This window comes from Ailuropoda melanoleuca, chromosome 2 (genome assembly GCF_002007445.2).
Source record: "Ailuropoda melanoleuca isolate Jingjing chromosome 2, ASM200744v2, whole genome shotgun sequence".
NCBI classification, from domain to species: Eukaryota; Metazoa; Chordata; class Mammalia; order Carnivora; family Ursidae; genus Ailuropoda; species Ailuropoda melanoleuca.
The window spans coordinates 131,829,695-131,841,847 of NC_048219.1; the positions used below are offsets into that span (position 1 = coordinate 131,829,695).

Here is a 12,153-nt window from a genome sequence, read left to right on the forward strand (position 1 = left end):
CACAACTTGATTTCAGCCTTCTGCGACCCTATGCAGAGGACCCTGTCTGGGCCTCCAACCCACAGAACGTGCAATAATCAAGGGCTGTTGTTTTAAGCCACTAAGTTTGTGGTAATTTGTTGTGTAGCAATAGAAAACTAATAAAAGGAAAAGTACATCATACTATAACCATTTCACCAATAAGGACACTGGTTCAGAAAGATGAACTGATTTGGTTAATTTTATTTTGAAGATCGGTGACAGGACTGAAAGTGATACCTTGGATCCTCATTTATACTCTAGCATTCTTTCCACATATTATAATCCTCCACCCTAATGAGTATTACTGGTGGGTATTCTTTACCCCTGCCCACCCACGAGATAGATACTTGAAAGCATATTACATTATCTTCCACTATGCAGCTCAACACAGAGTAAAGCAATGATTTTGTTAATTCTCACATCAGTTCTGGAATATAGTAAAAATATTAATCAGTGTCATATTAAATGTTAAGTTGATAGTATTTTTAAAGGTTCTCAAATCAAATGTCAATCCTCATCACTACACAAACAATATTGTGAATAGTCAAGATCGGGAAATGTGATAGGTAATTCTACCCACTTTTTGTATTGTTTCTTTGGCATATTATTTTTGAAAACCACTACAAAATTCTTTATTTTGAGACAAGGCAAATCTAAGCCTTTGTGCACCATCATCGTCCCCCAAGCCTGGAAAACAAAAGAGAGTGAGAGGAAAAATTAAATGCACATTCAATTAAGAATTCCTTTTGGCCAAAGTAAAAATAAGCCCACAGCAATTTACTCACTTGGCCACATTTTTTGCAGATAATCTCGCCATTTGTTTGATAGTCTGCAAATTTCTTCCGTAGTGCTTTGTTTTCTCTCACAATGTAGAGTTCCCTAAAATTATCAAGAAATAAAAAAAAAAATCTCTGAGAATTTGCAATGGACAAGTATGCAGGCTATGGGTACATGCTGTTGGACCTGAAGCCTATCTGCAGGCATGCGTACCCACATCTTATTCCTTCCCTCCTCTTGCCCCTGCAGATCATTAGGCAGATGCCTTCTTTCCACACACACCTCTCAAGGGTCATGTTGCCTTTGGTGGCTTCTTCTAAGTCTGTTTATTATTTTAACGAGACTTAAGTTGTCCAAAATTCTTTTTTTTTTTTTAAATTTTATTTTATTATATTGTGTTAATCACCATACAGTACATCCCCAGATTCCGATGTAAAGTTTGATGCTTCATTAGTTCCAAAATTCTGAGAACACATATAAATATACACCAAACTAATGTGACTTGGATCAAAATGGCTTTGGGTCTTACACTTCTCCCCTCCCTGCCCCCGTGCAATATTTGAAAAAAATGACATTTGAAATGGGGATATAATGTGGGGACTAAAAGAGGGGAAGTTCTGAAAAATAATGAGTCTCATTTGTACTATTTTGGAAGAACATTCACAGCACAACCTACTTCACCTCTTATAAAGAAACTTAAAATTGAGTCTTCCTGGACGTACTTGAATATAGGCGTCATGTTGACGTGGTGCATCTTCTCAATGACGTGTATATCTTCTCCAGAGCAGGCTAGCACACTGCAGTTTTTGCAGAGGAAATTTATTAATGATGGGTTTTCCTTGTAGTGCTTTGCAATACTTCTCTTGATTTTCATTTTCTTTTCCATTATACTTTGCATCTGTAATTCCAAAATCTGCATTGATGGGAAAAAAAAAGTTTCTTTCTCTTTTTTTTTCACAGTTTGACTGAAGTAATTTTCCTGGAATTCAGGGGTCTTAGATAGTTATAAAAATATACACTTGGCCATAGTCTAGAAATCAAAATAATGAGGTGATCCCACCAAACAACTTTGCATATAATCCTTCCTTGTCTGTGATCAAGGAAATGTGGAACCCTCAGGTGTTCCGAAAACAACCTATTCCATTTGAGACAAGTTCTATTGTGAGAAAGTCCTTAGCAATATTCCACACACACACACACACACACACACACACACACACACACAAAATTGCCCTCTAAACTCTCTCCCTCACCATTAGTTTTAATTCTGTGTCATAAAATAAGTCTAAACCTTCTTTTACATGGAATCTCTTTGAAGAACGAGCACTGCTATTACATTACCAATAGTTCTCTTACCTGTGATACGGCCCCCAGTTTCTTTAAGCTTTTCTCACACATTATAATTTCTAGACCCTTCGCTATCTTAGTCAATCCCCTCTTTACACATTTGTGGCAGAAACCACTGGTTTCCTACCCAGTGTCCATTCTTTCAGGGAACAGAACTATAATTACATCCTGGGTGGAAATATGCTAGCTAAATGACTACATTTCTAAGCCAGTCGTCCATGAGACATAAGATGTTGAATAGGATTTCCAGAAAGGCTCCTTAAGTATCAGCTAGCTGTCATTTGCACTTTTTGACTTTTCCATCTTCTTCCTTCTTCCTGCCTAAAATGAGCATGTGACAGTTGAAATACAAAAAACTATCTTTGACCTAGATAATGGAAACCAAATACTCAAAGGGCAAGAAGAGAGACAGAGAGGAGTCTTGGCTTCTTTATGACATCATGGAGCTATCATATGGGTCTAGATTGTCCACATTTTTCTTTAATGAGAGAATAAGTCCTTAAACCCCTGTATTCCAGGCCCTATGGTTAGTGGGACAATTTATTTCATAACAGAAACTATGTAGAGACACAAAACTTGAGATAGGCACTGGCTAGTTCTCACACCTATACAAATTCACAGTAGGAAAACCTGGTTCTTAAGTAATTTACCTCCCTCAGATGGCAAATTTATATTAAATTGTGGAGGAAGCCATTGTTTTCCTGAAGGCTGAGGGGAAGTTTTAGTAAACGTAAACTATCAGTGCTGATGAACAAAGCTGAATGGTCCATCTCTGGCTCTCACCTCTGTTTTTGGCTTTGATTCAAGATAGCCATATTTAGTACAAAAAAGAGAACTAAACCTTCTAAGCAACCCACAGGTGATATGATAATTTAATCAGACAAGTACAAAGACTAATGTCATGTAAATGATAACAATGCAAAAAATTGAAGCATTATGTTTCCTAAAAGTTTAATTAGATTGTTCTTGCAAGATATTTATAATTCTGTAAGCTGATAAAAGATGATTTGGCATAGGACCACGTACATGGTGGGCAATCAAGGAATGCCTATAGGTTTGACAGGAAAGATAAAAATAAATCTAAGGTTAGTGTGTGGGTATGCAACCAGGACACCAGGAAATAAAGGATTAGTTCCAAAATAGTAAAGAATATGAAACAATTAGAGGTGTAAAAAAATAAAACAAAGCATAAGAAATATATAGGAGGCACAACGGCAGTCTAAGTCTAAATAAAATGTAATGATGTGGGAAAAGTTGTTGAGTCATTGCTAGGGAAAATGCTTCAGATCTTCACATTATTTCTAGAATTTTGATTTAGAGGCTTTCAATTAGGTACAAATTCTGTATATCACATGGAAAACAGACCTCACCTTCCTGTGTCAGTGCTCACCATTTATTAACAGCTGCCTGAAAATTGTGTTAAGAAGGATTCTTAACTCAGAAGAAGGTAGTGCTGGGACCTAGTAGCGATGTCTGCCGTAGAGATGTCTGGCGAGGGAGCCAAACAGAATAGTAGTGGAATGTGCCCCTGCATCATTGCCATCTCTGCTCTGAGTTTGTCAGCTTGGAGTAGCTTTGGGAGGGCAGGTCTCTTAGCCAAAGGAAACCTAAAAAGGTAGTTGATTCTGGGGCCCCCAAAGAGACTGTATCTTACCGTAGACATATTCTGGAAAATTTTGACTCATAAACTCTGGGAATATCCTAGAATTTACCCAAAACACCTGGTCTTGAAATATCAATCTTTGAAAACATCCACTTGATTAACTTTCCAGTGACATTATTTGGCCACAGATGTTTGATTTGACATTACCAACTGTTTGGTTTGCCTTACATTTAAAGGGGTTTTAAAATGTAAGTTTGTGTAGAAACCTGGCCAGGAAACCTTGGAGTTGGTTATAGCAATGCACACCAATTTAAAAGCATCCCTTTCGTGAAACTCTATTTAGGGTAGAGCCAATTCCAATGTTAAGAAACTAACATTCACACCCATATGCAAGGGTGTGAATTTTCTTCTAAATGGATTGTTTGCTATTATAGTAGTTACAGTCTTTAATTCAGTGGTATGGGGGATTTCCTGAAATATTGTAGAAATGCATTCTTCCTTCACTGCATTCCTCTTGCAGCTCAAATGACTCTACACTAGTGAGATGCAGCCAGATGACATATTATGTATTTTCTTATCGTTCAGATCTAGCCTCGATGTCGCTCCTTTTAAGAGACTTTCCCTAAATACCCAATGTATAGAGTATTCATCTAATGACTTGTTTCGTGTTGTCTTATTCTAATTCTGTAATATTTATCCTTATGTGATGCATTTCTTGCTTCATTTTTGTTTCTTGTTTCTCCTCCTCAAATCTCATTATGTACGCTCGAGAATATAAGCTTCATGCAGCAGGGGTCTATCTGCTTTATTTTCTACCACGTTGTCTCTTTCTAGAACATGGCCTGGCACACAGTAGGCACTTCATAAATATTTCTGGAATGAAAAACTTGTGCCCATACAAACAGATTGAACCAAACCAAAATTACCAGGTTACTCTGAATGGGTGAGATGTACTAGTCTTTCTGATCAAGGGCAAACTAAATTTATATCATCAAAGTTTACCGTTGGTTTCACTGGAACGGCAGCCTGACAATTTCTGCCCATCATAGATCTTGATTCTTTGTATATGAATCTGGACTAAGCACAGCTCATCCCAACTGGAACTTAAAATTCAGCACAATTTCTGTCTTGAGACAGCCACAAAGCTATCAATGGCAACCACATGCAGCTACTTTAAAGTGGAAAATAAGTTCAGAGAGGGCCCAAAACAGTACCTTACGAGCATACTCCTCTGGGTTCATATTTTGAACATGGTCTATAGCTTTATACATCATTTTCTCTCGGAAATCATTAACTATCTCACGTTCAATAACTCCTGAGTTACTGTGGGCAACCAGGACGTAGGTGCTCTCATCAGCTCTGGCTCGACCACGGGCCTGAGAACATAAAGAAATCAAGTAAATGAAGGGTTATGCCTTTCTGTGAATGCTCTCATTTTTGGCCTGGAATGGTATTCATTGCTCCGTGTGCCAGCCTTCAAGTAATTTATCTATTCTCGGTAAAGTCAGCTATTATCCATTTTTTGAAAGTCAGTTATTTGAAATTCAAAATGCACTTTAATGAACAACGTTCTAGAGCAAAGATAGGTCAGTACCCCAACCCTCAAGACCCTCAATTACACAAGACCATCCTGTCCACCCTTTTTGTTCCCAGGAACCTTCTCGCAACCGTGGGAACCAGCATCATTGACTTGGACTGGGGAGGCACTCCTTGGCCTGGTAGGAGGGATGGATGGAAAGAAGGGGCATCTCTGACCTTGACACCGGGGCTGTTGAGAATGCAGTTCAGCTCCTGGTATCTACTTTAGATTTTGAGCATATTTCTCCTTGAAAACATGCTTGCAAGGTGATAAATTTCTATAGTCCCCTTTAGAAATTGATATTTAGGTACATTCTGAGTAACAGAAAATGTTGTGGCCTGGCTCAGGAACCTAACTACCAACTCTAATATTATCTGTATAAAAATGCATTCGGTGTGATAAACTGCTAACAAACTAACTCTTGAAATACAATTATTTCCTAATTTGGTGGTTATCTGGTTATCTTAGTCTTCCACACAAGGATGCAGTTTAATGTATTTTAAAAAGATATTTTAGTTAATGTTATAGGAAGAATATTTTTATTTATATTAACAAGCATGACTCCCATACATACTCAATGAAAGGTAACAATTATATCGTGAAGATAGTGTAAGTAAGAGATAAAGTGAAATTAAATAGAAATTAGGACATTTGGCTTTTGTTTTGCAGGTATAACTCTGCCTCCCCCAACATATTATTATGAAAAATTCCAAACACACAGAAAAATTGCAAGAATAGGGAGGAAAATGCAGAAATAGTACAGCTCCCTAGTGTGTGGGCATACTACTTTGTCAGACACTTTAGGGACACTGCACTTCAAACTCCTGGTCCAGCTGGGAACTCACAGGTATCCTAGATTAAGGAGGCCTCTTTCTCCTCTTAAGGATGGGCCAGTGTCCTGTTTCTAGAGTCTTGGGACACAGAAATAACCACCAAAGAAGAGTCGTTTAAAAATACAACAGTTAGCTGTTGTCACGTGAATTAAACGACACCATAAAAGGCAGTAGTATGCAGCTCTTCAAGATTTCTTTTTCTTTTAATTGAAGCATAATTGACATATAACATTGTATTAGCTTCAGGTGTGCAATATAATGATTTGATATTTGTATAAGGTGTGAAATGATTTCTTTTTTAGAAGGAGAATGCACGTATTTTTAAAACTACATGTGCTGTTTTGCTAAAAGAAAACAAGTACCACAAAATCAAAAATTAACATATTAAAGGTATTAAATGTACCTGGACCATGGCTATTTCATTAGTGACAAGACCATAACGGATAACGATATTACATTCTTTAATATCCAGACCTTCTTCTGCCACTGTGGTAGCGATAAGCAGATTTATTTTTCCTGTGCGGAATTTACTAATGACTTCTTTTTGTTCATTCTGTAGAAACAGTTTAATAAATTAAATTTTGTGATGCTAAACACATTAAAATCTTCTAATTAGCAGAAGAAATAATAAATTGCAACTGGTCAGTGCAAATCAAAGGATTAGATCATACACGGATTCATTGCCATCTGTTTTTGGCATTGAACAAAGACATGATGGTGAGACAACATTTGATTTCCAATCTGGGATTACCACACAATAACAAAAATATTTCCATCATCCAGTCTGGAAGTGGGAAGACCATCATTTATGCCAAGGAAAGAAATTGATGGGTGACATGGGAGGGAGGAAAAAGGAGATGCTTTCAGTGGAGAAGAGGATAAGGCAATGAAAGACTAGAATGGGCTTTGCTTTTCACTACATTAACTTCAGAATCTTTAATATTCAGAAAATAAGATTTGGTGACACTTTTAAAGATCATTGAATTTTGAGTCACAGAGAAAATAACAGACTCTATGCCACATCTGGTCACTTTAAGAGTCACTCCAGCAGGAAACCTATGGAGTATGTCTGGAGGACATGTGAGAAACGGAAATCGTTGGCTGCCTCCGGGGAAGGAGCAAGAAGACTGGAGAGCAGTGCCTGAATCTTACTAATTCTCAAAGAGGTAAATATGTGTTCAAAGAGAAGAGTAAATAAAAATGAAATAATAAGTCACTAAAAACATAATTTTTAAAAGTATAATTAAATGAAAAAACTCTGAATTTTAAAACTATTTTAATATAAGTAAAGAAATTAAACAAGCTCTCTGGCCCTGGCATAGGAGTGGGTAAGCATAAGCCTAGCCCGATAGGGCCAGTGTGGTTTTGTCCTCAGACTCATCAAAGCTGTTGGTCCAGTCGGCCTCTGGTGCACATTTATGCTATCTTTTATCCCCAAACATTAAACAAAAACATTAAACATTAGACAAAAATAAACATGTCAGACCAACAGTATATTCTCCCACCCTCTTCCCTTTTTTCTTAGAGGCAGTGTGTGTCCTTTTTTTGACTCCTAAAGGCTGGAGAATTGTGCAGAAAAGCCTCTCTCCAGTCTTCTCTGACAATTTCTCCCTCTTGCACTCATGTCCACTAATAAAAGCTTACATGTCTTTAGATTTTAGCAGATGTCTGTGCTATTCAAAAGAGTAACTTTAGGGGCATCTGAGTAGCTCAGTCAGTTAAATGTCTGCCTTCAGCTCAGGTCATGATCCCAGGACCTGGGCTCCCCCTCCCTCTGCCCCTCCCCCAACTCGTGCATGCTTGCTTTCCCTCTCTCAAATAAATAAATAAAATCTTAAAAAAAAAAAAAGAACTTTAACAATGAAAATTTCAGACAGAGTTAGACCCTCAAATCACATCAAGTAAATGCCGACCCTTCTCCCAATGAGTAAGTTCCACTCTGTTCACAAGGGGAGGATGTGGGGCATAAGGAAGGGGCATGTAGCCCCCAAATCTGAAATGGCCAAGGAGTAAAAAGTAGCTTAACAACATACTTTCCTTTTGTACCTCACCTCTTTTCAAAGAGGAGCTCAGGCCACATAAATCAAAGTCATAATACTAAAGCTAATACAATAGATACTCAAAAACAGGAGTGGAAGAATATATATGCACTATTTGTAAGGATTAACATAAAGGCAGTGAGACAACTTCAGTTTTGCCTGTGAGCTTCCTGAAAGCTAGGGCAAAAAGGAAACAAATTAACTAAACTAGCTTTAATCACAAAGGAGGAGGTAAGATCCTCACCAGAGGAAAACATTGCTTTCTTTCTTCCGCAAAAATTTTAGACCAACTTTAACTTAGTACTTGCAGTGAGTATATTGGGCATTATCGTGTAAAATTTCAAAAGCTATTTTTTTCAGCAAACATTAAAACAGATTTAATTTGCTCCATTGGACTGAATTTTGATGACCGTGACAGAATTGGAGTGTCCCCTTGTCCAGCAAGACTCAAGGTCAGTATGACTTCAAAAGAATAATTTATTCTAACAAGCCATGCTTGTAATGTCTACAAATGCCTTTTTTCTCTCCCATGGGTTTTACTGTGCACATGATAAGTAGTATAATGAAATGAAAACAAAACAAAACAAATATTAAAAAGGAAAAGAAAATCGCTCATAGTCCCAAATCTCTAACACTTGAAATGTCTTCATTTTTCCAAGTTGCCTTACAGATCTCATCCTACGCAAACATGTTCTACATTTTTTTTCTGATTATAATGCACATATTTTTGTGGGGATTTGATTTTTCCACTTGATATTATATCATAACCATTTTTCCATTTTGTTACTAAGTTTAAATGTCAATCATTTTTGCAAAGGAAACTCAATTTCGAAAGTTCCTCCAAGTACGTGATAAAAGTGACTCCTAACAATGCTTAGCTTATCAGACACTAGAGATTAGACTGCTACTCAACTCACATTTTAAGAACAAGAGTTCTATAAAGTTATTTGTGGGGTGGCAAGAGAATTGATGGGAAAAAAGACTACAACTAATTTGGGAACAGTAATAGCAGCATAAGGAAAGAAATACAGAAGGATGTTTTCACCTGTGTCATGGGCTTGAACTCACTGCTGTGTCCAGCCCCAATCAGATGATGGGCTTTGACTCCTACTTCTGCAAATTTTTTATTTTCAGTAATCCACTGAGAAAGGGCATATGCACTCTGTCGTGTTTTTGTGAAAATTATTCCTCGGGCCGATTCTTCAGTCCTTGTATATTGTTCCATTATGGTGTTTCTTAATTTGATCAGCTTTTCATTTTCATGTTTTGGGTTTTCAGCCAGCTTTTTCAACATTCTTCTGTTTTCTTTAAGAAAGAATTAGTTTGAATTATAAAACATGTGAATAAATTACACTGGGAGATTTTATGTAATGAGATGCTAAGATGTGGTTGAACTACAGTTGATCTTGTGCTAATGATCAGGCTAGCTTAATAAACAAATGTATTGCAGTCTTGTTGACAATAAAACCAGATGACCAAATGACTTATGGTGATTATACAGTTCATGGCTAATCTGAGCCTATCCATTGGAAAGAGCCCCAATATGAGTGGGATTTCTTCTTTTGTAATGAAAGATGATTTTAAGAGGGCCTTTGGAGAGCTCTTGAGAAGCAGTGGGCTCACGCCAAGAGGAAATGCATGACAGTACGCAATCAACATAACATTGATTCTTACCGAAAAATAAATCCATGAGAAATCTATCTGTTCTATCCAGGCTCAAAGGTTTCTTTTCATCATCTTCATCTTCATCACCATCACCATCACCATCCTCACCACTCTCATCACTATCATCTTCTTGGACTGCAAACTTCTTTTCTTTCTCATCATTATAGAAAGCTTCAAGGTGATTATATGCATCAATCGTTCGAATTGTATCATTAATTTGTAGGGCTTCATTGTACTTCCTCAAATGCTCTGCACAAACACGTTCTTTGCGATTTCCTTCTCGTGCAGCTATGAAAGAATATGTTACGTACAGTGAAATCATGGCAGAACACACCCCTTAAAATTGTGTTGTGTACTTGAATATGTCTGTGATACCGACTCCAAAATCAGCTTCACGTTGTTTTTGGGTGGGCAAGGTAAGTCTCAAAATGTGCTTTGAGCTCTAAAAGTTTTGCAACCCCTGGACTGGCTACCTGAGCTCTGGATCAGCAAGAACACAGACCTGATCCATGCTGACTCAGGGGAATAGCATGAAAAACATTTCAGTTGAGTTTGCATTTGGAGACAGAAACCTAATATTTATCTCAGTATGTTAAACATACAATAGGTGAAACTCTGGAAATAAAGAGAAAATGGACGGATTGCTGCTTCCTTAGAATATGTTCATCCTTGTACTACTTCGAACACAGAAATTCCATTTGATATTCCATTTATTTTCAGTTTGGTTGAGAATATATCATCTGAAATCTTGGCTAAAGGTGGAATAAACTAAGTGTTAGGTCAAAACCCAAATTACCTTTTTTTTCCATTTGAGTGGTCCATTGTTCATAGGGTTGAGTTCCAAAATCTGACATTGGACTCATTTGGCAAAAACTTTGAATCTTGTTCATTATTTCTAAAAGTTTATCTTTAAATGGATCCTAAAAATAAATTAGACACTTACTTTTACATGTTTATATTATTAAAGAAATAACATTATCTTTGTTAAAATAACTCCCATGTTAGAAATTTGATTCAGAATCTTTGTCTAGACAAAGTAACAAGTTAATCTCTCACCACCTCTTTGTACATTTATTTTTTTATCAGTAATCTACCCTTAAGCCATCCACACACCAACATCTTGTACCACTGTAGAATTTCCATTTTAAAAGTTTTACAAAAATAAAATTAATGAATAATATGCAACTTGAATGCTAATAGTAATTTAAAAATATACGTATTAAAGCAATGCCCCCATTATTTAGAAAGCCTGCAATGTAATTTAAGAAACATTCCCTTTTGAAGAACTGGTTTCAGTATTATTTCTACCAAAATAAAAAGTAAATGGTAGACTTTTAATGAGCGATGTATGGAAGTGTTGAATCACTATATTGTATCCCTGTAACTAATATAACACTGTATGTTAACTAACTGGAATCTTTAAAAAAGTTAAGAGATAGTTAAAAAAAAAAAAACAGACACAGAAGAGGGCATACTATATGATTTCATTTATATAAAGTCCAAAGTTAGTCAAAACCCATATTTGGTGTTAGAAGTCAGGATAGTAGTTATCCTTGGGGGATGGGTGACTGGAAGGAGGAATAGGGGTTTTGGGGGTGCTGAAAACATTCTGTCTCTTAATCTGGATTTTGATTATACAGGTGTGTTCATTTTATAACAATTCAGCAATTTGTACACCTATGAAGTTGTACTTTTATGCATGTCTGTTATACTTCAATAAAAAGTATATCAAAATTAAGTAAGTTAAAAAGTAAGAGAGCAACTTTTTAAAAAATATATCCTGAGGCTTTTGTGGGGTTTTAAAAAATGATTATGTGTAGAAATATCCATTTATATTTATTAAGTAAAACTGAATAAGTAAAAAGAAGTGAAGGTAAATAAAGTATATTCAGATGTTCTGTTTCAGCTGGAATAGATAGTAGTCATCTTCAGAATTCCAAAAGATTCATCTATGGAGATTGGTCAGTAACATTGGGTTAGTACCTACTACATTTCAAATACAATATTGTCTATTACACATTCTTCGTGTCATTTAATCCTAACATCCTATGAGGTAGATTTTCAATGATTATACTTACTATCAAGTACATAGAGCTAAAATTTATCATGCTTTTTTATATTTTACAAAAGAAAAAATTGACATAATATACTGGTCATAATGTCCAAACTAACACCATTGTTTTTTATAATCAGGGAAAATACTCATTGCAAAAGCACCATTAAAGTAAGTATTTTACTTTTTTTACCATGTCTGTGTTCTCTGAAGAAAATAAATATGCAAATTAGGTA

The 12,153-nt window shown here is 36.2% G+C and overlaps 1 protein-coding gene across 3 annotated transcripts in view; it reads right to left on the minus strand.

Annotated features, from left to right (window-relative positions):
- Nucleotides 1-202: 202 nt before the first annotated feature.
- The window catches only part of IFIH1 (interferon induced with helicase C domain 1), a 53,215-nt gene continuing 41,264 nt past the window's right edge, over nucleotides 203-12,153 (minus strand). Inside the window, exons 9-16 of one of the 3 annotated variants that reach the window (XM_002924867.4) lie at nucleotides 10,661-10,784; nucleotides 9,874-10,152; nucleotides 9,245-9,504; nucleotides 6,564-6,713; nucleotides 4,963-5,124; nucleotides 1,521-1,711; nucleotides 807-900; nucleotides 203-708 (exon numbers count right to left, since the gene is read on the minus strand). In XM_002924867.4, the coding sequence (XP_002924913.1) occupies nucleotides 529-708; nucleotides 807-900; nucleotides 1,521-1,711; nucleotides 4,963-5,124; nucleotides 6,564-6,713; nucleotides 9,245-9,504; nucleotides 9,874-10,152; nucleotides 10,661-10,784 (1,440 nt within the window). In that variant the 3' untranslated portion in view covers nucleotides 203-528. The remainder of the gene's footprint in view (nucleotides 709-806; nucleotides 901-1,520; nucleotides 1,712-4,962; nucleotides 5,125-6,563; nucleotides 6,714-9,244; nucleotides 9,505-9,873; nucleotides 10,153-10,660; nucleotides 10,785-12,153) is intronic. The other 2 variants (XM_034654649.1, XM_034654648.1) reach the window with 2 other exon arrangements.